Source organism: Manis javanica, chromosome 10, assembly GCF_040802235.1.
Source record: "Manis javanica isolate MJ-LG chromosome 10, MJ_LKY, whole genome shotgun sequence".
In the NCBI taxonomy this organism is placed as follows: Eukaryota; Metazoa; Chordata; class Mammalia; order Pholidota; family Manidae; genus Manis; species Manis javanica.
The window spans coordinates 26,001,383-26,028,434 of NC_133165.1; the positions used below are offsets into that span (position 1 = coordinate 26,001,383).

A 27,052-nucleotide genomic window follows, 5' to 3' on the forward strand; every position below is an offset into this window, starting at 1 on the left:
ACAAAGGAAAAACTGAAGGAACAAAACAGCAGCGGAATTACAGAACCCAAAAATGGACTAACAGGTACCAAAGGGAAAGGAACTGGGGAGGATAGGTGGGCAGGGAGAGATAAGGGGGGGGAAGAAGAAAGGAGGTATTAAGATTAGCATGCATAGTGGGGGGAGGGAGGGCTGTACAACACAGAGAGGACAAGTAGTGATTCTACATTTTGCTATGCTGATGGACAGTGACCGTAATGTGGTTTTTACGGGGGACCTGATATAGGGGAGAGCATAGTAAACATAGTATTCTTCATGTAAGTGTAGATTAAAGATTGAAAAAAAAAATCAGTTCCTGTGTGCTGACCTCCAATGAGTTCTACACAGTGGTACAGAGGGCATGTCAAAGTGTGGGCAAAGGGTCTGTTTGTTTCTATGCAGAAGATCAAGGCCTAGCTTGGATACCCAGAAAATGAACTAAGGTACGATATGAGGAGGAGCTTCCAGCAGCAGCACTCTCTGGAGGACTCGTGCCGGGGGATGATCATCAAAAAGCCTCCACAGGGATCCGGGCAATGCTGCGGTTGTGGCAGCGTCCACCCCACTGTTTCCTGGACTTGCCATTGGAATGAGGAGGAAGATGTCTAGGCTGGCATGTGCATACAGTGAGACAACGAATTTGACCGGATCTATACTGTTGGAACTCAATTAGGAGTTGGGAGGGGTGCAAGTTGTAGCGCTCCAAAATCTTACGACTATAGACTATCTACGGTTAAAAGAACATACGGGATGTGAACAGATCCCAGAAATGGGTTGCTTTAATTTGTCTTGACTTCTCTCAGACTGTTCAAGTACAGTTGGACAATATCCATCATATCATAGACAAATTTTCACAAATGCCTAGGGTGCCTAAATGGTTTTCTTGGCTTCACTGGAGATGGATGGTAATTATAGATTTGCTTTATGTCACCACATTCCTATTATGTTAATATGTGTGCGCAAGTTAGTTAGTAGTTTAAAACCTATACATACTTAAGGTACTCTACAAAAAGATATGTCATAGAAATAATCAATCCTCCCATGTTTTCTTCCGTATGCTACCTCTATAGCTTTTCTTCTTCCTTCCTAATTACAACCCTTAAATAGAATTCGTGCCTCATATCGAATTTACTGAGTATCATAATTCCTCCAGGTGGTAAAGATACCTCGAGACAAGTGCTGGGCATAGAAGCCACAGGGCATAAATCTGCAAAGAAGTAAAAAGCTAACCTTTTCAAACAATATGGCTTCTCTCTCACTTACCAACTTTACATTTCCCTTTATGGCCCTAGAAGATGACTGGTTAGCCAGAGACGGGTAAGATTCCTCAAGGGAGGAACAACCTAAGACAGGCATAGTCGCAGGGGGGCCATCAGGTGAGAAATTGGGGAACAAAAGTGGTGAAGCTTAGCACCTCACCCCCCCCTGTGTTGAGAGAAAGCTTCTGCATCCATGGATGTTTTATTGCCCTTGTCTAGCTCTGATTAGCACATAGTCTACAGGCACACACCTGATCATCTACAATTGCTCTCTTACAACACTAAACTATGTTTTCTACCTTTATCTTGCATCTACCTACCACTTCAGCAGTTTATTAAAAATAAAAATAATAATAAAGGGAGAAATGTGGGATCCACATATAAATCAAGTATAAAAATCAAACGAATATTCATATTTGACCTGATTGTTTATAGTTCATAATGCATGATCAAAACCGAAAGTTTCTGTGATGACTGCCCTTGTACTGTTCACCATGTAAGAACTTATTCACTACTGAAGAATTCGTTCACCATGTAAGAACTTGTTCGTTATGCTTCAGAAGATTGGAGACTGAAGAGAACTAGGCTTGAGATGGATTAATGACTGTGCATTGAGCATTGACCCCCCTATACAGAATTTTATTGTTGTTAACAACCATTTGATCAATAAATATGAGAGATGCCCTCTCAAAAAAAAACAACAAAAAACAAAACTGTGATTTAGAACAAAACTTTACACTAACCCGTATGTGTAGGTTAGCTGGTATTTAGACAACTGAGGTTGGGTTTTTTGTGTCATATCTAAGAATCAATATAAATAAAAATCTCTACCATCACTAAAAAAAAAATTTAAAAAAAAACATGCAGAATAATCTGAATTGCCCAGATAGGCAGACTGTAATCATATGGCTCTTTAAAGGAAGGCGGAAGAGGCAGGAGAGACTCAACCTACCACTGCTAGTCTTGAAGATGGAGGCGAGGGCGGTGAACCAAGGAATGTGGGCAGCTTCTGGAAGCAGAGAGCAGCTTTTACTGACAAGGAAAGAGGGTCCTGAGTTCTACAGCAGCAAGGAAATGAGTTCTGCCAAGGACTCAAATAAGTAAGAAAATTCTCCCCTAGGTCCTCCAGAAAGGAGCTCTACCCAGCCCTGAGAAACGTGTGTTGGGCTCTGACATACAGAACTACAATTTGTAATAAATTTGTGTTGTTTAAAAAAAAAAAAAAAAAAAAACCAATCCAAAGTCAAACTCCAGATCAATCATAGATTTAACGGTAAAATCTGAAACCGCCAGAAAACCATAAGAAACCATGGGAGAATTATCTTGTAAATCAAATACTTCTGTGTCTGATAAAAAATACCTAAAAAACAAAGCCAAAAGCCAAATGATAAATTGGAAAAGTATATTCACATCTTAAAACCAAAAGAGCTCAGCTTCTCAATATACAAAAAACTCTGGAAAATGAACAAGACAATCTATTTGAAAAGGAGACCAAGGATATCAACACATAAAGCACATAGTTAGAATCCTCTCCTGTATAATGATAGGACTGAAGGTTGGACTATGCCGAGCACCCATGGGATCAGAAACCCCCCACCCCCCAAGTCTGCGGGCACTCCCTGTTGTCACTGGTGGGATACTGTTCCACCCTGTCGGTGCTCAGGAACCATCTGGTAGGATCTGTCCAATGAAGGTGGGGACCCTCAATCCCATTATGTCTTCTGGAAATTCATCCCACACTGACTCACACACACGGAAATGCCAGGACGCTTTCCACAGCCTTGCTGATGGTCACAGGAAAGGGAGAAGGCCTCCCTACTTCAATCAACAGGCAGCAGGTTAGTGACTCATGGTACATCTGCACCGGGAAGCACTGCGCAGCCAGGTAAAAATAAACAAGCTTCTGGACCAACAGCAAAGGTCTCCCAGATACATTATGTGAGAGCAACAGGTGCAGAAATGGTTTGAAAACAGGCTATCTTTTGAGTTAAAAGGGGAGCGGGCAGTTAAGACCACATACTAGGAAAGGAAATCCTCACCACTCCAAAGCAGCAGTTCAAGCAGGAGGGAGCTGTGCAAAGCCTTCCTGGCATGACTGGTTGAGTCCTCACAGCCTCCCAGAAAGCATCATTCATCCTCATTTGCAAACGAAGGAGCCGTGACTCAGGAGGCCAGGTGGCTGGCCCCGGGTCAAGCATCTGTGAAGCCACTGCCGGAATTCACACCCAGATGTGCTTCCTCCAGGGGCCAGGCCCTGGGCCCTCCCTGCTGCCTGCAGCCACCCATGTGTGCATGCTCCCTTTATGCCCCAAGAACAGAGGTGGGGAGCCAGGCCTAAGGCTGGTGCTGTCCAGGTGACCTGCACAAGGCCACTGCCTGCAGGGCTCATAGTCTGAGGGGCCAGGCTGACCCTCACAGGTCCCAGGACATGGGGTGAAGGCTCGGAGGAAGGGCAGCAACTGAGCTGGGTCCCAAGTAGGAAGGTTGTGTAGCCTGGAGATGCTGGCCTCAGCCGGGGCTGGGTGGGAGGCGAGGCCCCAAGGGGAGGCCGGCAGGATGGCCAGCTGGAGGTCTATGGAGAGTGGCACCTGGTCTCAGTCCCGTACAGCTCTGGCTCCAGAATGACGATGGCTGTGGGGTGAAGGCAGCTGGCCGTGTGGCTGTCACCTAAACTTTCAGGGTCTTCAGGGCAGAAACAGGAGCTGGTGGGCAGGGAGGGCCTGGACTTCTCCTTGGGGAGATAAAGGTACAGCTTGGGGCAGCGAGCCAGGCTCTGGAGCTGGGGAATGTGACTGTCCCCACCCTGCCGTGTGACCCCAGGCTTCTTCATCTGCATGGTAGCAAGTGTCACCCCCTCAGTGCCCAGCAGAGTCAGGCCTGTGTGGTGGTCAGCGCAGGCAGCTGAGGAGCCCAGGCTGTTGCAAGGGGGTGCTCTACAGCAGAAGCCAGCGCCTGCACGCTACAGCCCAGCTATGGTCATCGCTGCTGTGAGGCCGGCCAACCCTCAGCACGACGTCGGTCCTGGGCACAGGCCTTCCTACCGGGTGGCCACAACCTCCCCAAACCAGGAACAGCCTTGGAACTCACCCCACACCCAGGCTGCCCAAGCACTATGGCCTGCACGGTTATACCTCCTCCAGGCAGCAATGCCCAGAGAACATTCCAGAAGCATGGGTAGCAGGCCATCGAGAAACTTGTCCAGCTGGGGGGCAGGATGCGCCTAACAAAGGCCTGGTCATTAGCTGGAGGATCCACAGGGTAAGTCAGAGGCAAGAGGGGCTCTGAGAGGTAGAAGCCAGACCAGCTTTGGGCTCAGGGCTCCCTGGAATGTGAGAACAGGTGGGGGCAGAGGGAATGTACCCCAGGACTGACAAGCTGGCCCTTGGGGCTGCGCTGGGCAGAAGGAGCCACAGGTGAGAGGGAACCAGTGAGGGCCAAGGGGGTCTGCTGTGTGGAAAGTAGATGGGGTCACCCCCTCCCCACCCCCAGATTTGGGAAAAGGGAAGAAAGTGGAGGCTGGGAGAGTCTGTGCTTAGAGCACTGCCTGCCTGCCTGGTGCCACAGTGATGGAAGCCAGGGCAGTCTCCACGGGAAGTGAGTCTTCTACTCACAGGGAACCCAGTAATTTTCTACCCACTCCATTTCCAAAAAAGATCACTGATTTTAAGTGTCACTGGGTTGCGGTCTGGTCCCTTTCCTGAGCAGCCCTGCAGGCTGGCTGCGGGCCCCAGGCGTGGAGGGGAGCAGGCGGGTGAGTGGGACCTCCTCCAGGCAGGCCCCGACCTGCCTGGCCGCCTTGCTGCCTGGGAGCAGAAAGCAGGCAGCCCAAGGCATGAGGGGAGTGGGCTCCAGCCCCAGATGGATTCTGACGAGATGCTCGTTGAAAAGCACCTACAGGGACTGTACAGAGGTTTGTGACTTGCTTCAAAATGCGGCCAGACTGGGTGACAGGTAAATAGGTGTTTGCTGTGAGTCCTCCGTCCTCACTGCATATCTGTGAGTGCTCACGAGGTGCTGGGGAAACAAGGAGGGCTGAGTCTGCGCGCTGGTCCCCCCACTGTCCTCCGCAACACGGGGTGAGCCCGGATGCAGCCACACAGCACAAGAGGCTGGGTTGTACTCCTTACACTCAACGTGCCCCTCACCAGGGGGATGACTGCTGGGAGGCACTGTCCAGCCTGGGCCAGGGCAGCAGAGGGCCCCGCATCCGCATGCATCCAGCCCTCTCCAGACTGCACCCCTGGGGTTCCACGTAGCCTGTTGCCTAACAGGCCCCCAATGTGGCCCATCAGAAACACAGATGTGGGAAAACAAGTATATCACCATCAGATAAGGCACAAGGACAGCAGTGTTATTAGTAATAGTAATAGCAGCAACAGCTGTGCTGGTCCCCAGGTGTGTGAGGTGTCCTGGCTAGAAGCTGTTGCCTGTTCTGCAAAGATGGCATGCAGGCTGGCGGGCAGACAGACCCGGGCCACAGGCACCACCCACAGCTGGGCCCACCTGCTAAAAAGAGGGTCACTGGGTCTGTCAGAACATGCGGCATGGGAGGCCCTGCTGCTCCTCAACTGTTTTCTTGGTTCTGGGAAACCCAGGCCAGAGGAAAGGCGGGGTGGGGGTGGAGAGGACCAAGAGCTCAAGTGGGCCCACCCCTACTGGGCTGGCGGCCCAGACTGCCCAGGGCAGGGGACCACACTGCTGGGACAGGTTGTGGGGGATGGGCAGTCAGGCTGGCCAGGGGGTGGTTCCTGCTGTGCCCTACACTACGAGATGGCTCCCAGAGCCCCCGACTCCTGCAGCCCTGCTGGGGACAGGGCTGCCTTGCCCCCAGACATGGATGTCAGCCGCAAGCTCAGTCTCGGCCCTGGGAGCACCACACAGCCAACGCCCTGGCTCTCAAACAAGGTGTGTCTGTGTCAGTCCTTCATCAGAAGCCCAGGGCCAACCTCCCTGGGCTGTGTTCGGAATGCACACAGGGCACCCGAGTGGGCGCAGGCACAGCCCAGCACCACCCCAGGGCCAAGCCCATGGAAGGTGGCAGTGCCAGTGGCACTGAGGGCACAGCCTGGCAGGCGCATGCCCAGTTCTGAGCAGTAGCTGGAGTTCTGGCGCCTCCCAAACAGCTGTGGGCTAATTACACATGGTTCTTTCTACCTAGCCACACCCCTCCAAGCATATGTTCCCAATTAAGTCAAATGTAGCTGATTTTAATCAACCTTGTTTGAAACGGCAACTTGAAGACTGTCCTCCAGAGGGAGAAGCGGGCAAGAGCACTTGCATGGGGAGCAGCCCATGCAGCACAGACTTGCTAACTTCACCTTCCCAGCACCACCGCCCCCAGGTCCTGGGTGGCAGGCCCCAGGCTGCACAGAGCATGCTGGGGTTCGTGGGCAGAATGGCAAGCTGGCACGGCACCACCAGGCCACCTGGAGTGGTGTCACCTGCTCTCCTACTGCACCACAGCCAGGGGACAGAACTGAAAGGGACACCTTTGTCCTCATGCTGGAAAGGCAGGAAGTGGAACAGATGGACTTGAGCATTTACCAGCATCTACTGTGTGCCAGGTAGTGGGCAGCCAGGTCATCTGGTCCCCCCAAAACCCCGTATAGGCAGTATCCCTGGTTTTATAAAGGACTTCTTGGGGGCTCAGATGGCAAAGCCTGAAATGGCAAAGACCACACAGCCCAGGGACAGGCCAGGATGCCAGTGCCCCAACAGTTGCCTCCCATTTCTGGTATCCAGGCCACCTTGTCTTGCTAATGGGTTTCAGCCCTGGACAAGTTCACTATGGATTCAATGAGACCAAAGAAATGACAGTGAAACGTTCTTGGGGTGAAAGGATTATATCCAACGTTATTCCCACGGTGGCAGGCCAATCACTAGAATCCTGTCCACTCAGAGCGAGTCTGCATGCAGCAAGCCAGTCTCTGCCTCTGGGCCTCTCGGCCCCCACAGCCATTTCAGTCTCTGTCCTTAGCACTGCCACCACTCCAGCCTCTGCTCTCCTGCAGCCGTGCAGCCGTGCAGCCGTACCACCCAGAGCACTAGGCAGAGCTCTTTATCTAGAGTCATAGCAATGTATTGCCCACACGTGTGTAGTGAGCTAGTAGACCAGGGCCAGGTGAGAGTCCTGGCCACAGGAACCTTTGCTTTAACCACACTCCACCCCTCCAGGATTCTTGCCTCTCATCTACGTGCCCTCAATCCTTTGCAATGGTCCCTGTGCAAGGAACTTCTCTAGCCTCTCCAGCAGAAAGTCCTACAAACACACAGGCCAGTCTTGTCGCTTTGTCCCTGGCTTCTCCTTTATCTTCGGCGGCTGCTCTAATTTCAATTGTTGCCACAGCTCCAGTAAGAGTCTATTTGACTTTGCACCCAATTTCCTTCTGTCTGCTCCTGCCTTTATCAAATCAACCCACATTTGGTTCCTTGTGACCTGCATGGGGTCCTTTAAATTCTTCCTTTGAGTTGCAGACCATATTTCCTTTTGTGCTTTCCTTGCTTAAGCCTGAGAATAGGAGCAGAGCATAGAGTGCTCTATGTCCAGGGGAGGGGGCTGTACCTCTCCTGGAGGAACCTTCAGTTGCCAAGTCTTTATTTTCTTTTGGGCTTTCCACCAGCCTTCAAGAGGACGGGCTGATGCCCCTGGCACTGGCAGGGCCTCTACCCCCACCTGTTCATCAGACCTCCGCTCCTCCATTTCTAGGGCTGACGGCTCCACTGCATCCTTCACCTGCCCCACGGCCCCTGGCAGCCTGCACTTCTGTGCTGCTTCTTCTCAGGCTGCTAACTCTCGGCCTACCACGACATCCTTTACCATCTCCACAGCACCTCGTAGTGATGCTTTCAGTCACCAACAAATTTTTTACCTCCTCAACAGTGTCTCACAGCTCATGTTCTCATGCTTCCTGCGGGAGGATGTCTTTCTCCCTTACGGCCTTCCTCAGTATTGTGAGGATAAAACCCCACAGTTCCCACCACCTCAGGGGCCCTCTGTATCCTTAAGGAATTCCCTATTTTGCTGAGGGCCAACTTTACTGCCTCAAATGTTGCCTCCACCACTTCCCAGTCAGTGGGGAACCAGTCCTCTAGGAGGCAAGCCATGTAGGACCACATGTCCACAGGTGACACTTGAATGTCTCCCTATCCACAGGCACAGCCCACTGAAGCACCCCTCCCATAAGGGTGGCCAGTTCTTTTCCTTGGTCAACAGTGAATCCTGCTGACTACGCCAATTGTTCTGTCAATGGGTTTCAGCCCTGGGCAAGTACACTATGGATTCAATGAGACTGAAAAATGGGAAGGTGAAGTTAGCAAGTCTGTGCTGCATGGGCTGCTCCCCATGCAAGTGCTCGGGGTTCTTGGGGTTAAAGGGCTTATACCCAACTTTGTTCCTATGGTGGCAGGTCAGTCACTAGAATCCATCCACTCAGAGCGAGTCTGCATGCAGCAAGCCAGTCTCTACCTCTGGGCCTCTCAGCCCACACAGCCATTTCAGTCTCTGACCTTGGCCTGCCACCACTTCAGTCTCCGCTCACCTGCAGCCATGGGCCATGCCACCATGTTGCTCAGAGCACTGGTTGGAGCTCTTTATATTGAGTCAATAGCAATATATTGTGCACATGTGTGCAGTGAGCTAGCCAACCAGGGCCAGGTGAGAATCCTGGCCATAGGAACTTTCACTTTATCCACAAACCTTCAGACCATTTTGGTGCTGGCAGGACCAACTCCCTGACCCAGACATGAGCTTCCCCTGATCCATTCTGCTGTGGCCAGAAAAACCTGTTCTAGCCGAGCCACTGCCTTTGGTCCCATCTGCCCCACAGGGGTCAGGGGCTGGTAGACAGTCTTGTTGCAAGGCAGAGTCCACCCCATTTCCCTGCACCCTCACCAGGGATGAGCACACAGGTGCTCTTCACATGCTGGACGAGTAGAAGGCAGAGCACAAGCTCTGCCTCCACGGCAGGAGTTTTGCAGCCGCCCAGCCTTTGGGGTGTACACCTCTCCTTGCCCCTGACTCACACAGCAGGCCCAGGTCAGGGTGGCATGGGCAAGTGGGTCAGGGCAGGCCAGAGATTCCTGGAGCTGTGGCTTGTAACCTAGGAATGGCCACAAGGCTGTCAGGAACACAGCCCCAAGGCTGTATGGGAAGCAGGTGCTGGCTAAGGCAGAGACGGGAGGCAGGCAAGGAGTACAAAGGGAGAGCCCAGGCTCAAGAGACCCAGAACTGGGTGCAAGCCCGGCTGTGCCCCGCTGGCCGGGCACCTCTCCGAGACCTCGGAGCTGAGTGGGCATCTCCTCACCAAGGGCAGGGACTGTGTACACGATACAGTAATATAATGGAAAGCACTGGGCCATGGCACATGGCAACCATGCATGGCAGAGGCTATGGCCTCATGACCACTGAGGGGACAAGCTGGACAAGCACTCAGGCTGCCCTGCCACCATGCTGACCTCTGAGAAACAAATGCCGTGTTAGGTGTTAGAATCAGGGATGCTCCAAAGCACCCCCTTGGATCCAAACTGAAACTGGAAACATGGAGAAAGGGGTGGTGCAGAGGGACAGGGCCAGAAACCTGTGTGTGCTCTGTCTCCACATCTGGGTGATCTGCAGAGCACAGGGCCAGCAAGCAGGCCACAGGCAGTGCAGGGGTGGGAAGATTAGTGCAGCCACACAGGTGCCCGGCCAGCGACCTGCGGCCTCACCTCCCCAGGGCTGGCCTCGAACATCCCCTTCCGGGAGCAGAGTGGTGTGGAATGTGGCATCTGAGAGCCTCTGCACCCTTCCAGGCTTCTGCCCTGCCGACGACACGCCAGTGCCTATGCAGGTTGTTACCACGCCACCCAGGCATCTGCCCCTCCAGATGTGGAGAACAGGACCCACACACCACGCCCTTGCAGCCATCCACTGGCTCCTGGTCACATACACTGGGCTGTGCAGGACCTCACCTCCCACTCCCCCCTACAGCTGCAGATGGGAGCCGGGCCACACCAGGGTGTGGACATTGACTGTGCCTGCTTCGTGCTAACATGGCCACCATCTGCCTCCTAGGATGGAAGCCCGGCCCCTTAGCCACAAGCAGCTCCCAGAGCACAGCAGGACCCCCACCCCACGAGGGGGCCTGCATGGGGCTCAAGAGGAAGTACGCAGCCCCTGGAGTGCAGACAGGACAAGGCACTGCCCGCCTTAACTCCTACATGGGATGCCACGAACACCTATCTTTCCAGGATGCTGGCATCAAACACCCACTGGGCACAGTGCTTACCTGTGCCTCCCACCTCTACGGCTCTCAACAACTTTGCCAAAAGCCATGACAGGCTCCCCATGAGTGGCCAGAAGCCCAATGTAGGAAAACAAACAAATTAATGACTTGGGCAGGACTCACTGAACCCTGATCACATGGAGGCCTGGGAAGCCACCAGCCATGGGCTCAGGCTGTGCTCAGCCAACACTCAGAAAGACATTCAGCAGCACTGTTTTGACAAGGCACCGCTGACAGCTGGCCGAGGACCCGCCTGCCAACAGCCCAGCTCTCTCCTCTGAGGGCTGCAGCCCAATTAAAACAGTGAAGATGGCAGGTCCTAGAGCTGAACATGGCCCAGCCACGGCTCACGGCACCCTGCTTCATCAAGAATGTCGCTTCTCCCATCTCTGGGAATTGCTAATAAAAAAGAGATTTGATTTGCCTCTAATAGGTGTCAAGATAAAATCAACGGCCTGTCCAGAATCTGGAGAAACACAAGCCTGTGGGTTTCTTGCCATGGAATGATTTAGACACAGGATAAAAATGCAAAACAAAGTAAAATTAGAGCAGCGTCAATAGCAGTTCAACTTCATGACTGCATAAGTGAGGGTGGGCTTGGGCCCACCAAAACCAAACCAAGAAAGCCCACCCTCCAGAGCACAGCTGGCACACCAGCTACAGCATTGCAGACACTACACAGGCTGCGGGCACTGTGGCCAGCAGCAGGGAGCACAGCTAGTGAGCAGAGAAGACTGGGGGCTGGGGAGACAGCACAGCCATGGGCAGACAACTCCTCTGCTGGGCCATGGACACACACCTTGCCCAGTGCAGGGTGTGGGGGTGGCAGTAGGTCCCTGGTTTGATTAGTCTCATGGGCAGGAATCATGGTCACCCAGACCCTGGAGGAAACGAGGCCACGTGACAGGAATGCGTCAAGCTGTGGGGCCCACCTCTGGGCTGCCGCACACACCTGCAGAGTGAGCCGCTCCAACTGCATCTCTAGTGCCTTCTTGTCTTCCTCCAGATGGCTCCGCTCCTGTTCCAGCTCCTCAATCTTCAACCTGCAGAGAGAGCAAGGCCATGGCAGGATGCTCACCGCAGCCGTGCTGGGAAGGCCCTGCCCACTGGGTGAAGAAGAGGTGAAAGGTCATGAAACGACATCATACAGTCTGTTCCCAAAATTAATACGTGAAGCCGTGAAGTGAAGGGACAGCATTAGCAAAGATTGTGAAGCCACACAGCCCAGGGCAGTGGAGCGGCATTGCTCAGGCTCAGGGGGAGCCTGTGTGTGTCCCGGGCCTGTTGTCCACACGCGGAAGGTGTGATTGCATCCTGTAGAGGAGACTGAGAATCAAGAAAATGACCAGAATCATCTCCAAAAATGAAATGACAAGGAAGATCTTAGACATGGGCTGTGGGCGCAGTGGAGGACAGGAGGGTGAGGAGCAGAGGCCTCTGGTGGCCATGCTGAGCCCTTCATCCCTCGCAGCCCTGCTCTGTAGGAAATGTCAAGGGAAATCCTCCAAGCAGAGGGAGGATGACACCAGAGGGAGATACAGATGCACACAGAGGAGCCAAGAGCAATGGAAAGTATAGCCAGGTGGGCAAATGTGTGGTCTTCAACTTATGTACATTAAAAGATATACTTAAATTACTATTTTTAAAAAGATATGGAGGTGGAGAGCCAAAATGGTGGCATGAGTAGAGCAGCGGAAATCTCCTCCCAAAACCACATATATCTATGAAAATATAACAAAGACAACTCTTCCTAAAATAGAGACCAGAGGACACAGGACAACATCCAGACCACATCCACACCTGCGAGAACCCAGCGCCTCACAAAGGGGGTAAGATACAAGCCCCCGCCAGCGGGACCCGAGCGCCCCTCCCCTCAGCTCCCCTCCCCCAGCTCCCGGCGGGAGGAGAGAAGTTGGAGTGGGGAGGGAGAGGGAGCCCAGGACTGCTGAACACCCAGCCCCAGCCATCCGCACCAGAGCGCAGACACAGTGCATGTGTGGGGTCCTGGATACTAGGGAAACAGGGAAGCAGGACCAGTGAGCGGGTAGCGGAGGCCGACACCGGAGAACAAAGAAACAGGAGTGGCCATTTTTTTTTTCTTTTTTCCTCTTTTACTTTTTTGGCAAGTGCTTTTTGGAAGTCTTAAAGGGACAGGGACCCTAATATTAGGGAAACAGGGCAGCAAGACTGGTGAGCGGGTGCCTGAGACCAGTGTCTGAGGACAAAGAAAATTGTGTGTTTTTCTTTTTCTTTATTTTTTAATTATTTATCTAATTTTTGTTTGTTTGTTTGTTTTGGTTTGGTGAGTGCTTTTTGGAAGTCTTAAAGTGACAGGGCGGGACACTTAGTCCAGAGGCAGGGAATCTGGGGATATCTGGACACTGTAACCACCTGGTAAACAGGGAGCACAGACGCCCCTTACGGAGATAAATAGCCTCCCAGCTGCTCCCCCTCCAACGTGGCTACACCATTTTGGAGAAGCAGCTGGAGACAGACAATACCCACAGCAACAGCGGAGATAAACTCTATAGCAGCCAGACAGGAGGCAGAAGCCCTGTCTGCACGCAGCTGCCCAGCACAAGCCACTAGAGGTCGCTATTCTCCCAGGAGAGGAAGGCCACAAACCAACAAGAAGGAAAGCTCTCCCAGCTGTCACTCATACCAGTTCTGCAAACTATCTCTATCACCATGAAAAGGCAAAACTACAGGCAGACAAAGATCACAGAGACAACACCTGAGAAGGAGACAGACCTAACCAGTCTTCCTGAAAAAGAATTCAAAATAAAAATCATGAACATGCTGACAGAGATGCAGAGAAAAATGCAAGAGCAATGGGATGAAGTCTGGAGGGAGATCACAGATGCTAGGAAGGACATTACAGAAGTGAAACAACCCTGGAAGGATTTATAAGCAGAATGGATAAGATGCAAGAGGCCATTGAAGGAATAGAAACCAGAGAACAGGAACATATAGAAGCTGACATAGAGAGATAAAAGGATCTCCAGGAAAGAAATAATACTAAGAGAACTGTGTGACCAATCCAAAAGGAACAATATCCATATTATAGGGGTACCAGAAGAAGAAGAGAGAAGAAAAGGGATACAAAGTGTCTTTGAAGAAATAATTGCTGAAAACTTCCCCAAACTGGGGGAGGAAATAATCGAACAGACCACGGAAATACACAGAACCAACAACAGAAAGGATCCAAGGAGGACAACACCAAGACAAATAATAATTAAAATGGCAGGGATCAAGGACAAGGAAAGAGTTTTAAAGGCAGCTAGAGAGAAAAAGGTCACCTATAAAGGAAAATCCATCAGGCTAACATCAGACTTCTCGACAGAAACCCTACAGGCCAGAAGAGAATGGCATGATATATTTAATGCAATGAAACAGAAGGGCCTTGAACCAAGGATACTGTATCCAGCACGACTATCATTTAAATATAATGGCGGGATTAAACAATTCCCAGACAAGCAAAAGCTGAGGGAATTTGCTTCCCACAAACCACCTCTACAGGGCATCTTACAGGGACTGCTCTAGATGGGAGCACTCCTAAAAAGAGCACAGAACAAAACATTCAACATATGAAGAAAGGAGGAGGAGGAAGAAGAAGGGGGAGAAGAAAAGAATCTCCAGACAGTGTATATAACAGCTTAATAAGCGAGCTAAGTTAGGCAGTAAGATACTAAAGAGGCTAACCTTGAACCTTTGGTAACCACGAATCTAAAGCCTGCAATGGCAATAAGTACATATCTCTCAATAGTCACCCTAAATGTAAATGGACTTAAGGCACCAATCAAAAGACACAGAGTAATAGAATGGATAAAAAAGCGAGACCCATCTATATGCTGCTTACAAGAAACTCACCTCAAACCCAAAGACATGCACAGACTAAAAGTAAAGGGATGGAAAAACATATTTCAGGCAAACAACAGTGAGAAGAAAGCAGGGGTTGCAGTACTAATATCAGACAAAATAGACTTCAAAACAAAGAAAGTAACGAGAGATAAAGAAGGACACTACATAATGATAAAGGGCTCAGTCCAACAAGAGGATATAACCATTCTAAATATATATGCACCAACACAGGAGCACCAGCATTTGTGAAACAAATACTAACAGAACTAAAGAGGGAAATAGACTGCAATGCATTCATCTTAGGAGACTTCAACACACCACTCACCCCAAAGGATAGATAGACTGGGCAGAAAATAAGTAAGGACACAGAAGCACTGAACAACACACTACAACAGATGGACCTAGTAGGCATCTATAGAACTCTACATCCAAAGCAACAGGATATACATTCTTCTCAAGTGCACATGGAACATTCTCCAGAATAGACCACATACTAGCCCACAAAAAGAACCTCAGTAAATTCCAAAATATTGAAATTCTACTAACCAATTTTTCAGACCACAAAGGTATAAAACTAGAAATAAATTCTACAAAGAAAACAAAAAGGCTCACAAACACACGGAGGCTTAACAACATGCTTCTAAATAATCAATGGATGAACGAACAAATCAAAATAGAGATCAAGGAATATACAGAAACAAATGACAACAACAACACAAAGCCCCAACTTCTGTGGGATGCAGCGAAAGCAGTCTTAAGAGGAAAGTATATAGCGATCCAGGCACACTAGAAGAAGGAAGAACAATCCCAAATGAATAGTCTAATGTCACAATTATCAAAACTGGAAAAAGAAGAACAAATGAAGCCTAAAGTCAGCAGAAGGAGAGACATAATAAAGATCAGAGAAGAAATAAACAAAATTGAGAAGAATAAAACAATAGCAAAAATCAACAAAACCAAGAGCTGGTTCTTTGAGAAAATGAACAAAGTAGATAAGCCTCTAGCCAAACTTATTAAGAGAAAAAGAGAATCAACACAAATCAACAGCATCAGAAATGAGAACGGAATAATCACGACAGACTCCACATAAATACAAAGAATTATTAAAGACTACTATGGAAACCTATATGCCAACAAGCTGGAAAACCTAGAAGAAATGGACAACTTCTTAGAAAAATACAATCTTCCAAGACTGACCAAGGAAGAAACACAAAAGTTAAACCAATTACGAGCAAAGAAATTGAAATGGTAATCAAAAAACTACCCAAGAACAAAACCCCCGGGCTGGACGGATTTACCTCGGAATTTTATCAGACACACAGAAAAGACGTAATACCCATTCTCCTTAAAGTTTTCCAAAAAATAGAAGAGGAGGGAATACTCCCAAACTCATTCTATGAAGCCAACATCACCCTAATACCAAAACCAGGCAAAGACCCCACCAAAAAAGAAAATTACAGACCAATATCCCTGATGAATGTAGATGCAAAAATACTCAAAATATTAGCAAACAGAATTCAGGAGGATATCAAAAGGATCATACACCATGACCAAGTGGGATTCATCCCAGGGAAGGAAGGATAGAACAACATTCAAAAATCCATCAACATCATCCACCACATCAACAAAAAGAAAGACAAAAACCACATGATCATCTCCATAGATGCCGAAAAAGCATTTGACAAAATTCAACATCCATTCATGATAAAATCTCTCAGCAAAATGGGAATATAGGGCAAGTACCTCAACAGAATAAAGGCATATATGATAAACCCACAGCCAACATTATATTGAACAGCAAGAAGCTGAAAGCTTTTCCTCTGAGATCGGGAATTAGACAGGGACGCCCACTCTCCCCACTGTTATTTAACATAGTACTGGAGGTCCTAGCCACGGCAATCAGACAAAACAAAGAAATACAAGGAATCCAGATTGGTAAAGAAGAAGTTAAGCTGTCACTATTTGCAGATGATATGATATTATACATAAAAAACCCTAAAGACTCCACTCCAAAACTACTAGAACTGATATCGGAATACAGCAAAGTTGCAGGATACAAAATTAACACACAGAAATCTGCAGCTTTCCTACGGACTAACAATGAACCAATAGAAAGAGAAATCAGGAAAACAATTCCATTCACAATTGCATCAAAAAGAATAAAATACCTAGGAATAAACCTAACCAAAGAAGTAAAAGACCTATACCCTGAAAACTACAAGTCACTCTTAAGAGAAATTAAAGGGGACACTAACAAATGGAAACTCATCCCATGCTCATGGCTAGGAAGAATTAATATCGTCAAAACGGCCATCCTGCCCAAAGCAATATACAGATTTGATGTAATCCCTATCAAATTACCAGCAACATTCTTCAATGAACTGGAACAAATAATTCAAAAATTCATATGGAAACACCAAAGACCCCGAATAGCCAAAGCAATCCTGAGAAAGAAGAATAAAGCAGGGGGGATCTCACTCTCGAACTTCAAGCTCTACTACAAAGCCATAGTAATCAGCACAATTTGCTACTGGCTCGAGAACAGAGCCACAGACCAGTGGAACAGATTAGAGACTTCAGACATTAACCCAAACATATATGGTCAATTAATATTTGATAAAAGAGCCATGGACATACAATGGCGAAACGACAGTCAGTTCAACAGATGGTGCTGGCAAAACTGGACAGCTACATGTAGGAGAATGAAACTGGACCATTGTCTAACCCCATACACAGAAGTAAATTCTAAATGGATCAAAGACCTGAATGTAAGTCATGAAACCATAAAACTCTTAGAAAAAAACATAGGCAAAAACCTTTTAGACATAAACATGAGTCACCTCTTCTTGAACATATCTCCCCGGGCAAGGAAAACAACAGCAAAAATGAACAAGTGGGACTATATTAAGCTGAAAAGCTTCTGTACAGCAAAAGACACCATTAATAGAACAAAAAGGAACTCTACAGTATGGGAGAATATATTTGTAAATGACAGATCCAATAAAGGCTTGACATCCAAAATATATAAAGAGCTCACATGCCTCAACAAAGAAAAAACAAATAATCCAATTAAAAAATGGGCAGAAGAACTGAACAGTTCTCCAAAAAAGAAATACAGATGGCCAACAGAGACATGAAAAGATGCTCCACATCGCTAATTATCAGAGAAATGCAAACTAAAACTACAATGAGGTATCACCTCACACCAGTAAGCATGGCTGCCATCCAAAAGACAAACAACAACAAATGTTGGCGAGGCTGTGGAGAAAGGGGACCCCTCCTACACTGCTGGTGGGAATGTAAATTAGTTCAACCATTGTGGAAAGCAGTATGGAGGTTCATCAAAATGCTCAAAACAGCCTTACCATTTGACCCAGGAATTCCACTCCTAGGAATTTACCCTAAGAACGCAGCAATCAAGTTTGAGAAAGACAGATGCACCCCTATGTTTATCGCAGCACTATTTACAATAGCCAAGAATTGGAAGCAACTTAAATGTCCATCAGCAGATGAATGAATAAAGAAGATGTGGTACATATACACAATGGAATACTACTCAGCCATAAGAAGAGGGCAAATCCTACCATTTGCAGCAACATGGATGGAGCTGGAGGGTATTATGCTCAGTGAAATAAGCCAAGTGGAGAAAGAGAAATACCAAATGATTTCACTCATCTGTTGAGTATAATAACAAAGGAAAAACTGAAGAAACAAAACAGCAGCGGAATCACAGAACCCAAGAATGGACTAACAGGCACCAAAGGGAAAGGGACTGGGGAGGATGGGTGGGTAGGGAGGGATAAGGGTGGGGAAGAAGAAGGGGGGTATTAAGATTAGCATGCATGGGGGGGAGGGAGAAAGGGGAGGGCTGTACAACACAGAGAAGACAAGTAGTGATTCTACATTTTGCTATGCTGATGGACAGTGACTGTAAAGTGGTCTATAGGTGGGACCTGGTATGGGGGAGAGCCTAGTAAACATAAGATTCTTCATGTAAGTGTAGATTAATGATAAAAAAAAAAAGAAAGAAAGAAAAGGGGGATTACTCCCCGATAGGATACAACTAACTGTAAATCAATGATTAATGCATGCTTTAAATATCCTTAATTTTGATCACTTAAAGGGTGTCAGATGATCGACTATGGAGGAACATTTTTCTGATAATATTCCTTTCTCTTAAAAGAGAAAAAAAAAGCAGTTCCTGTGTGGTGACCTTCAATGAGTTCTACACAATGGTATAAAGGGCATATCAAAGTGTGGGCAAAGGGTCTGTTTGTGTTTATACAGAGGATCAAAGCCTAATTTGGCTACCCAGAAAATGAACTAAGATACGATATGAAGAAGAACTTCCAACATCAGCACTCTCTGGAAGAGTCATACCAGAAGATGATCATCAAAAAAACCTCAACAAAGATCCAGGCGATGCTGCAGTTGTAGCTGCATTCATCCCACTGGTTCCTGGACTTGCCATTGGAATGAAGAAGGAGATATATAAGCTCGCCTGTGCATACAGTAAAATAACAAATTTGACTAGATCTATACTGTTGGAACTCAACCAAGAATTAGGAGAAGTGCAAGTTGTAGCGCTCCAAAATCTTACGACTACAGACTATCTACTGTTAAAAGAACATATGGGATGCGAACAGTCCCCAGGAATGGGTTGTTTTAATTTGTCTGATTTCTCTCAGACTGTTCAAGTTCAGTTGGACAATATCCACCGCATCATAGGTAAGTTTTCACAAATGCCTAGGGTGCCTAACTGGTTTTCTTGGATTCACTGGAGATGGGTGGTAATTATAGGTCTACTTTGGTTATGTAACTGTACTCCTATTATGCTAATGTGTGTACACAATTTAATTAGTAGTTTAAAACCTATACATGCTTAAGTTACTCTACAAGAAGATATGTCAAAGAAATAATCAATCTTCCCATGTTATCTTCCATATGCTACTACTATAGCTTTTCTTCTTCCTTCCTAATTACAACCCTTAAATAGAATTTGTGCCTCATATAGAATTTACAGAGTATCATAATTCTTCCAAGTGGTAAAGATACCTCAAGACAAATACTGAGTATAAATCTGCAAAGAAGTAAAAAGCTAACCTTTTCAAACAATACTGCCTCTCTCTCACTTACCAACTTTACATTTCCCTGTATGGCCCCGGAAGATGACTGGTTAGCCAGAGACAGGTAAGATTCCTCAAGGGAGGAACAACCTAAGACAGGCACAGTTGCAGGGGGGCCATTAGGTGAGAAATTGGGGATCAACAGAGGTGAGGCTTAGAACCTCACCCCCCATTTTGAGAGAAATCTTCTGCATCCGTGGTTGTTTTATTGCCCTTGTCTAGCTTGGATTAACACTTAGTCTACAGGCACACACCTGATCATCTACAATTGCTCTCTTACAGCACTAAACTATGTTTTCTACCTTTATCTTGCATCTACTTACCACTTCAGCATTTTATTAAAAACTAATAATAAAAATAATTATAAGGGAGAAATGTGGGATTCACATATAAATCAAGTATAAAAATCAAACGAATATTCATATTTGACCTGTTTATAGTTCATAATGTGTGATCAAAACTGAAAGTTTCTGTGATGACTGCCCTTGTACTGTTCACCATGTAAGAACTTATTCACTATGTAAGAACTTGTTCACCATGTAAGAACTTGTTTGTTATGCTTCAGAAGATTGGAGACTGATGAGGATTAGGCTTGGGTTGGATTAATGATTGTACATTGAGCATTGAGTCCCCTATGCAGAATTTTACTGTTGTTAACAACCATTTGATCAATAAATATGAGAGATGCCCTCTCAAAAAAAAAAAAAAAAGATATGGACTGTTCAAACAAAATCAATAAAAATATATTGGGGTTTAAGACATATCTGTAAGACATATGACCATAACAGCATAAAGGTGAGGAGAGAGAGAGACAAACGCAGCTGTCAGGCCATGTGCCATGTATGAGAAGCACATTGTCCCTTGAGGTCAGCTGCAACCCCTAAAATAACAAAATGAAGGGTCACAACTAAGAAGCCAAAAAAGGAAATAAAATGGAATCACCAAAGGCACCCAGTTAACTCAAAAGAAGGAAGAAAAACAGGGAAAAGGGAATGAAGACAGGGCAAGTAGAAAAGAGAACAGTAAGATGACAAGACCAAACCTGATCACACTGATGATCTCATTAAAGATACATGGTCTACACGCCCCAGTTAAAGGGCAGAGAGACTGTCAGGATGGACGAAAAAGCAGCAGCCATTACACGCTGTCAACAAAAAGTGCTCTCAGTGAAGCTGCAAATGGACATGGTGCGCTGACCCTCAGGGAGCCAACAGGGGGCCGGAGAAGCTGCTGACGTCAAAGCAAACATTAAGGCCAAGAAGAGTACCAAGTAGGCGACTGCAGGATTAAGTGGTCAGCTGACCCAGCCCTGAACATTCCTGCACTGAGAGGGGAGTTTCCGAGGGGACAAGGCAAAGAGGTGGAAAGGCAGGAGAAACAGACAAGCTCACAAGTACAGCTGGAGATTTCAACACCACTCTCTCAGTAACTCACAGAAAAATTAGCAAAAAGTCAGAAGGGATAAAGTAGGCTTGAAGAAAATCATCCGCCATTCGTAACACTCAAGTCCCACAGCAGAATACATAGTCCCCCTGGGCGTACATGGAACATCCACCACATCGCCACACTGGGCCACAGAAGGCAGCTCGATGCACAGAAAAGGACTTCAGTAACTCAATATGTCCTGTGACCACAATGGAAGTAAACCAGAAATCAGTAAAAGAAAGGTATCTGGGAAACGTAATTTACAGTAGCAACCAAACCAAGAAATAGCAGAGACAAATCCAGAGGAGCTGTGAAAGGCTTCCACTCTGATAATTACAAAGTCATCAGTGAAACTGGGAAATTAAGGAACCTAAGTACAGGAAGAAGCACACCACACTCATGGTGGGCAGATTCAACTATGTTAAGATTTTGCTTCTCCCTAACTTGTTCTGTAGACTCAAAACAATCCCAAACGCCCACAAGTTTCTTTATACCAACTGACAAACTGATGCTAAATTCATTTGGAAATAAATAGTCAAAACAACACTGAAAAAGGAAAAGCTGGAGGCTACCTACCTAATTTCAAAAATTACATAAAACTGTAGTAATCAAAATAATACTGGCCTGAAGATCAGCCAAGATCAGCTTTTTCTGCATAAACACACTAAGGCAATTCAGTGTAGAAAGGATGGTCTTCTGAACAAATGGTGCTGGAACAACTGGGCATTCATAGAAAAACCCTAATTTATGTATTTTGTACAATATAAAAAACTAACTCAAAATGGATATAAACCTACCTGTAAAATGAAAAATTACAGGAGATTATCTGTGAATTCGGGATAGGCAAAGATTTCATAGCTATGATATCCAAATCATCATACATAAAAGAGAAAAATGAATACAAATGTCTCTTTAAAAGACTTTACAAAGAGAATGAAAAGACAAGCCACACAATGGGAGGAAGTATTTGCAAAGCAAAGTAAGTATCTCGTAAGGGACTTGCATCCCCAAAGGAGAGCTGCCTCAGGCAGCAAGCAGGCCCCCCCTCGGTGTCCGGCACTCTCCCTGCCTGCCCTGGTGCCCCAAGCATGTGCCTGAAGGAGGTATTTCTGCAACACTGCGATGAGCTGCCAGGTGGCGGAGGGCCTGGGGTACACCCTGGGAGCAGGTACTGTCTCCTAGAGCAGAGGCTCTGGCACCCCATAGGGCCAAGTGCTCTATGAGGTCCACACCTCCCCAAGCAGGTTGGTGCTACCACCCTGTGCGGACCCAGTGCTGATGCCGGACGCACCAGGTCAATGCTGTTCAGAGGCCAAGGCTGAGCAGCATGGACTGACCTGCCTCAGGAAGGTGTCCTATGGTGTGGGAAGGGCTTCTGCCTCTTAGGGACAGGCTGGATGAGAATCCTCAAGGGCCCCTTATAGAACAGGACGATCGAGATTCTGAAGGCTTGTAAGAAATGTTCTCCAGGACTCAATCCAAACAAGCATGTTGCAGCTGCAGACATGTCAATGAACGGCGCACTGCAGCCCGTCTCGGCTGTCGGAGAGAAGCCCACAGAAGCAGCACTTGCTCACGCATCCCTCCTTTCCTCCTATTCAGGCACGCTGCCGCCTGGTGAGGGAGAGCAAGTGCTGCGGGCATGCTCAGAACTTCGAGGGCTGGCTCACCTCCGGAGGTCAAAGCTGTTGGTTCTGGCAAAGGTTCTTGATGGCCTTGTGCCAAGTTTTTAAACACTGAGGGCACCACAAAAACCGGAGGACATCCAGTCAGTTCTTGAGAAAACTAAGCCAATCAAAGTATGGGTGTGTGTGCAAGTTGAGAAAAATCTGCTAGATGGGATAGTTATCTTGCCTAAAACATTTAGAATGAGCACACCACAGACCCTGGAGAACTTCTGACAGTAATTGTTTTTGTGGACCTAAGCGACAGAGCGATGGTGGGCCCTGGGCTTCCAGTGTTAAGGCTCTCAGACAGGCGGGGAGGGCACCCCTGGCCCCAGACCCCCTGCACTGCCCCACTGGCCTCCTCACTGGGAGGCCCTGATCACCCTCTTGAGGCTGTGGCTCTATACAGCCCCTGCTGGCTTCTCTGTCCCCTCCGTCAGATGGCCTCCCTGCATTCTCAGCACTGAGCATTGATGATGGTGTCTATGAACAATGAATGTCAGATCTGTGGCACGGAGAGGCTGAGGGCCAGCTCTGGAGTCATTCAACAAGGAAGGGGTGTCCTACTAGGACTGAATGTGTCTCCCAAACTCGTATGTTGAAGTCCTATTCCCAATGCACGGCATCTGGAGGCAGGGCCTTCAGAAGGTAGCTGGTTTATACTGGCTCATGAGGGTGGGACCCCGAGATGGGATCGGTATTGTCATAAGAGAGATGCCAGGTAGCCCAAGTGCCCTCTCTTCACTGTGTGAGCCCTCGGCGAGCAGGCACTGTTGCCAAGCCAGGAAGGCAGGCCCCACCAGACACAGCTGTGGCCCTGGGCTGCAGACCTACAGTGCACATGTGTGCTTGTGGCCCTGAGTGTGGTACTAGTGATGGAGCCCAGATGACACGGACTGGGTGCTGGGAGGCATGGCCCTGGTCCTGGAGAGGGGAGGGCGGGGAGCAGCTGGAAGAGCTCTGAGGAGCGGCCAGAAACACGGCTGGCTGGCCAGGTGACTCGGGAAAGGGTCGGGCAACTCAGGGGAAGGGGTCACAGAGGCCTTACTCCAAACCATGGAGAACACCTGCTGAGCATGTTCCTGCCTCTGTGGAAGGAGGCATGTGCCAGGACTGCCTGGCTGCTCAGCCGGGCAGATTTCTAAGCAAGCACTAAAAGACAATAAAATGTGAATGACAGGGGAACTGGAGGAGGCTTGCTGCTCCATATACCCAGGGTCTGATGCGAAGGGGTGCCCTTCCCCTCAGTCATCTTCCCCAAAGCCCAAGATCTAGTTTCATTATGAAATACACAGTGGGGACCCCCTGGCTGGTGCTGTGGTGGTCATGGCAAACAGGTGGCAGCGAGGAGACAGCAGGGAGACTGCAGTGGTGTCCCCAGAGGGCCTCTGGTGCAGCCAATGGCAAACAGGCCAGGGCAAGTAGGCAAGAGAAGAAAGAGGAGCCGATGCGAACTCTGCACTGTTCCTGCAACTTTCCTGTACACAAAAATGATCCCGAAACCAACAGCTGGCAGAAAGAACACAAGGCAGGCAGGCAGGAAGCTGAGCGGCTGATCTGCTCTCCGGTGCAGCAGACCTCTGAGCAGATAGGCAGCAGATCACCACCCCAAACGGGGCTGTGGCGTGACGGTGAAAGGCTCAGCTCAGCCGGTGGACCCAGGGCCCTTCGTGTGCTCCTGACACATGAACCCAAAGTAGCAGGGCCGGAAGGAGGGACAGCCAACCCACGGGCTGCTCTGCAGATTCCAGACTCCTTTCCCGTGACGAGACCCCGGGCAGGAGGTTAGCAAGGACTCGGGAGGCCCGAACAGACCATCAGCTTCCTGCGGCCGATGGAAACTTATTCAACACACCACTCAGCTATGAGAGGCCTCTTCCCAGGTGCAGAAGAAACATCTGCGGGACAGACCACGGTCCTGGGGTGTTTGACGAGCCTTCACACTTTAAAAAAATTGAAATTATGTAAACTATATTCTCAGACCATAAAGGATTTAAACCAGGTATCAGTAACAAAGATATCAGAAAACCTGCAAACATTTGAAAATGTGGTAACATACTTCAAAATAGCACTGCTTAAAGATGACAATTAATTAAAATAGGATTTTTAAGCAAATGAAATGAGAATATGCTGTATGAAAGTTTGTGGGATGTAGTCGAAGAAGTGCTTAAAGAACAATGTGTAGCCTTAAACACCTATATTATATAACAGAAAGGATCTCAAATTAATAATCTAAGCTTCCACCATAAAAAAAAGAAAAAAAAAAGGAAAAAAAATACACCCAAAGCAACCAAAAGGAACGATATAATGAAGAGCAGAAATCAATGAAACTGAAAACAGAAAGACAAGGAAGAAAAGCACACTGGCTCTTTGCAGAGACCAATTAAACTGTGAGCTCCAGCAAGACTGGCCAGGAAGCAAAGAGGGAAGCCGCAAAGCAGAGTCGCCGGGAGCAGAAGCTTCTGTAGTAGGTCCTGCCCCAGAGGGAGGCTTGCTGCCAGCCCTACCCCTGACCTGACAACCTGTGCAGGATGTACCACTTCTACAAAGCCCATGATCACCCAAGAAAACCCCATAAACTGAACATCTGTGATGACTAGAGAAAGTAAACTGTTAGTTGAAAACCTTGCACAAAGGAAGTATCTAGGCCTAGGTGGATTTAATGGGTGCAAACACTTAAAGAGGAAGTAACACCAATTCTACAGGATCTCTTCCCCAAAACAGAAGAGCAAGGAGCAGGAAGCTCACTTTGTGAGGCCAGCACTGTGCTGGTGCAAAACCAGGGCAGGGCGGCTTGGGAAAAGGCTCCACAGACCACATCCCTCATGAATACCAACCCAGAATCATCGACAAGTCATCAGTAAGTTGAGTCCTGCAATACATGGAAAGAACAGGACATTATAACCAAGGAGGACTTACCTCAGGATGTCAGGCTGGGTCAACACTAAACAATAAATCAATGTAACCCACCACGTTGATAGTCTAAGGAAGAAAACACACATGATCATCTCAAACGAAGGAAAAGAAAGGACTTGCCTACACCCAACATCCATTCATGGTAAATCAAGGATAGAAAGGAACTTACACATCCTAATCAAAGACATACATGAAAGCCCTGCAGCTCACACCATTCCGACCGGGGACAGAAGGGGCGCTGCCCACCAGCACCAGGAATGAGGCAGGCCCACCCTCAGCACCCACAGTGGCAAGGCCCCAGCATCTCGGAACACAAGCAGGAGGAGAGATGTGCCCTGCTGATTCCTGGCAAAGGTGTAAAGTCAGCTCGGTGAAGGCAGGACAGCCTCTACCAGGAATGGTGCCAGAGCAACACCTTTAGGTAAAATAAAATAAACAACCTCACACCTTACACAAAATTTACCTGAACATGGATTAGAAACTTAAATGTGAAATCTGAAACAATGTAACTTTCAGAAAAACACACTGGAGAAAACATACCTAGGGCCAGGGGCTTTCAGAATCAGCCTGAAAAGATGGCCTGAGAAAGAAAACTGATGAATTGGACCCGACCAAAATTAATAAACTTTTGTTCTGTTAAAAACATTGGCAAGAGAATGAGAAATACAAGGTATACACTAAGTGAAAATATTTACCAATCATGTTGATATGTACATATCCAAAATATACAACTTGCAAAATTAAAAAAAGTTAAAAGAACACCTGGGTAAGCAATGGGTAAAATATTTGAACAGATACTTTACACAGAGGATAGAAAGACGGCATCTAAGCTCATGAACAGATGTCCAACATCAGTAGCCATTTGGACAACATGCACTGCACACCTAGACGAAGGGGCTAAAATGAAAATAATGCCAATACCAAGTGCTTACAGGAATGCAGAGGGACCTATGCACTCAAGACATTTCTATTCAAGAAACTGCCAAACTTCCATTTTCCAAAAAATGGAAAACTGCCATTTTCCAAAGTTGAACACACACTCAGTGCGTCACCTAGAAATTCCAGTCCTCAGCATCTGCCCTGGACACACGAAAACAGATGTGCACGTGCATCTGTACATGGGTGTGTACTGCAGGTCACCACAGCTGCCCCAAACGGAAGACAACATAGATATCTGTCAACAAGCAAGTGGACACTTTTTTTTTAAAGCTGTGCTGCATCCACACTGTGGAATATCACCCAGTAATAAAAAAGAGCCATTGCCGCCAGGCAGAAAAGCAACGAGGAGGCAGAGCTCGCGAACAGCACTGCAAACTAATCGGCCCAAGAGTGGAGCACATGTTTCCATCAAGACAAGTGGGACAGCCTCAAGAACAGGCCATGTTAGGCCGTGAAACAAGTCTTAATAAATTAGATTTATTAATTCAACAGAACCCAGTGGAACAAAAGTAGAAACTGGTAATAAAAGGAAAACTGGAAAACTCACAAACATGTAAAAACTAAATGACACAAACAGT

At 47.6% G+C, this 27,052-nt stretch overlaps 1 protein-coding gene across 9 annotated transcripts in view; it reads right to left on the minus strand.

The window, feature by feature from the left end:
- The window catches only part of MAD1L1 (mitotic arrest deficient 1 like 1), a 418,618-nt gene that overhangs the window by 147,722 nt on the left and 243,844 nt on the right, over positions 1-27,052 (minus strand). For all 9 annotated transcript variants that reach the window (XM_037008488.2, XM_037008490.2, XM_037008486.2 and 6 more), the window contains one exon: positions 11,493-11,583. In XM_037008488.2, the coding sequence (XP_036864383.1) occupies positions 11,493-11,583 (91 nt within the window). The remainder of the gene's footprint in view (positions 1-11,492; positions 11,584-27,052) is intronic.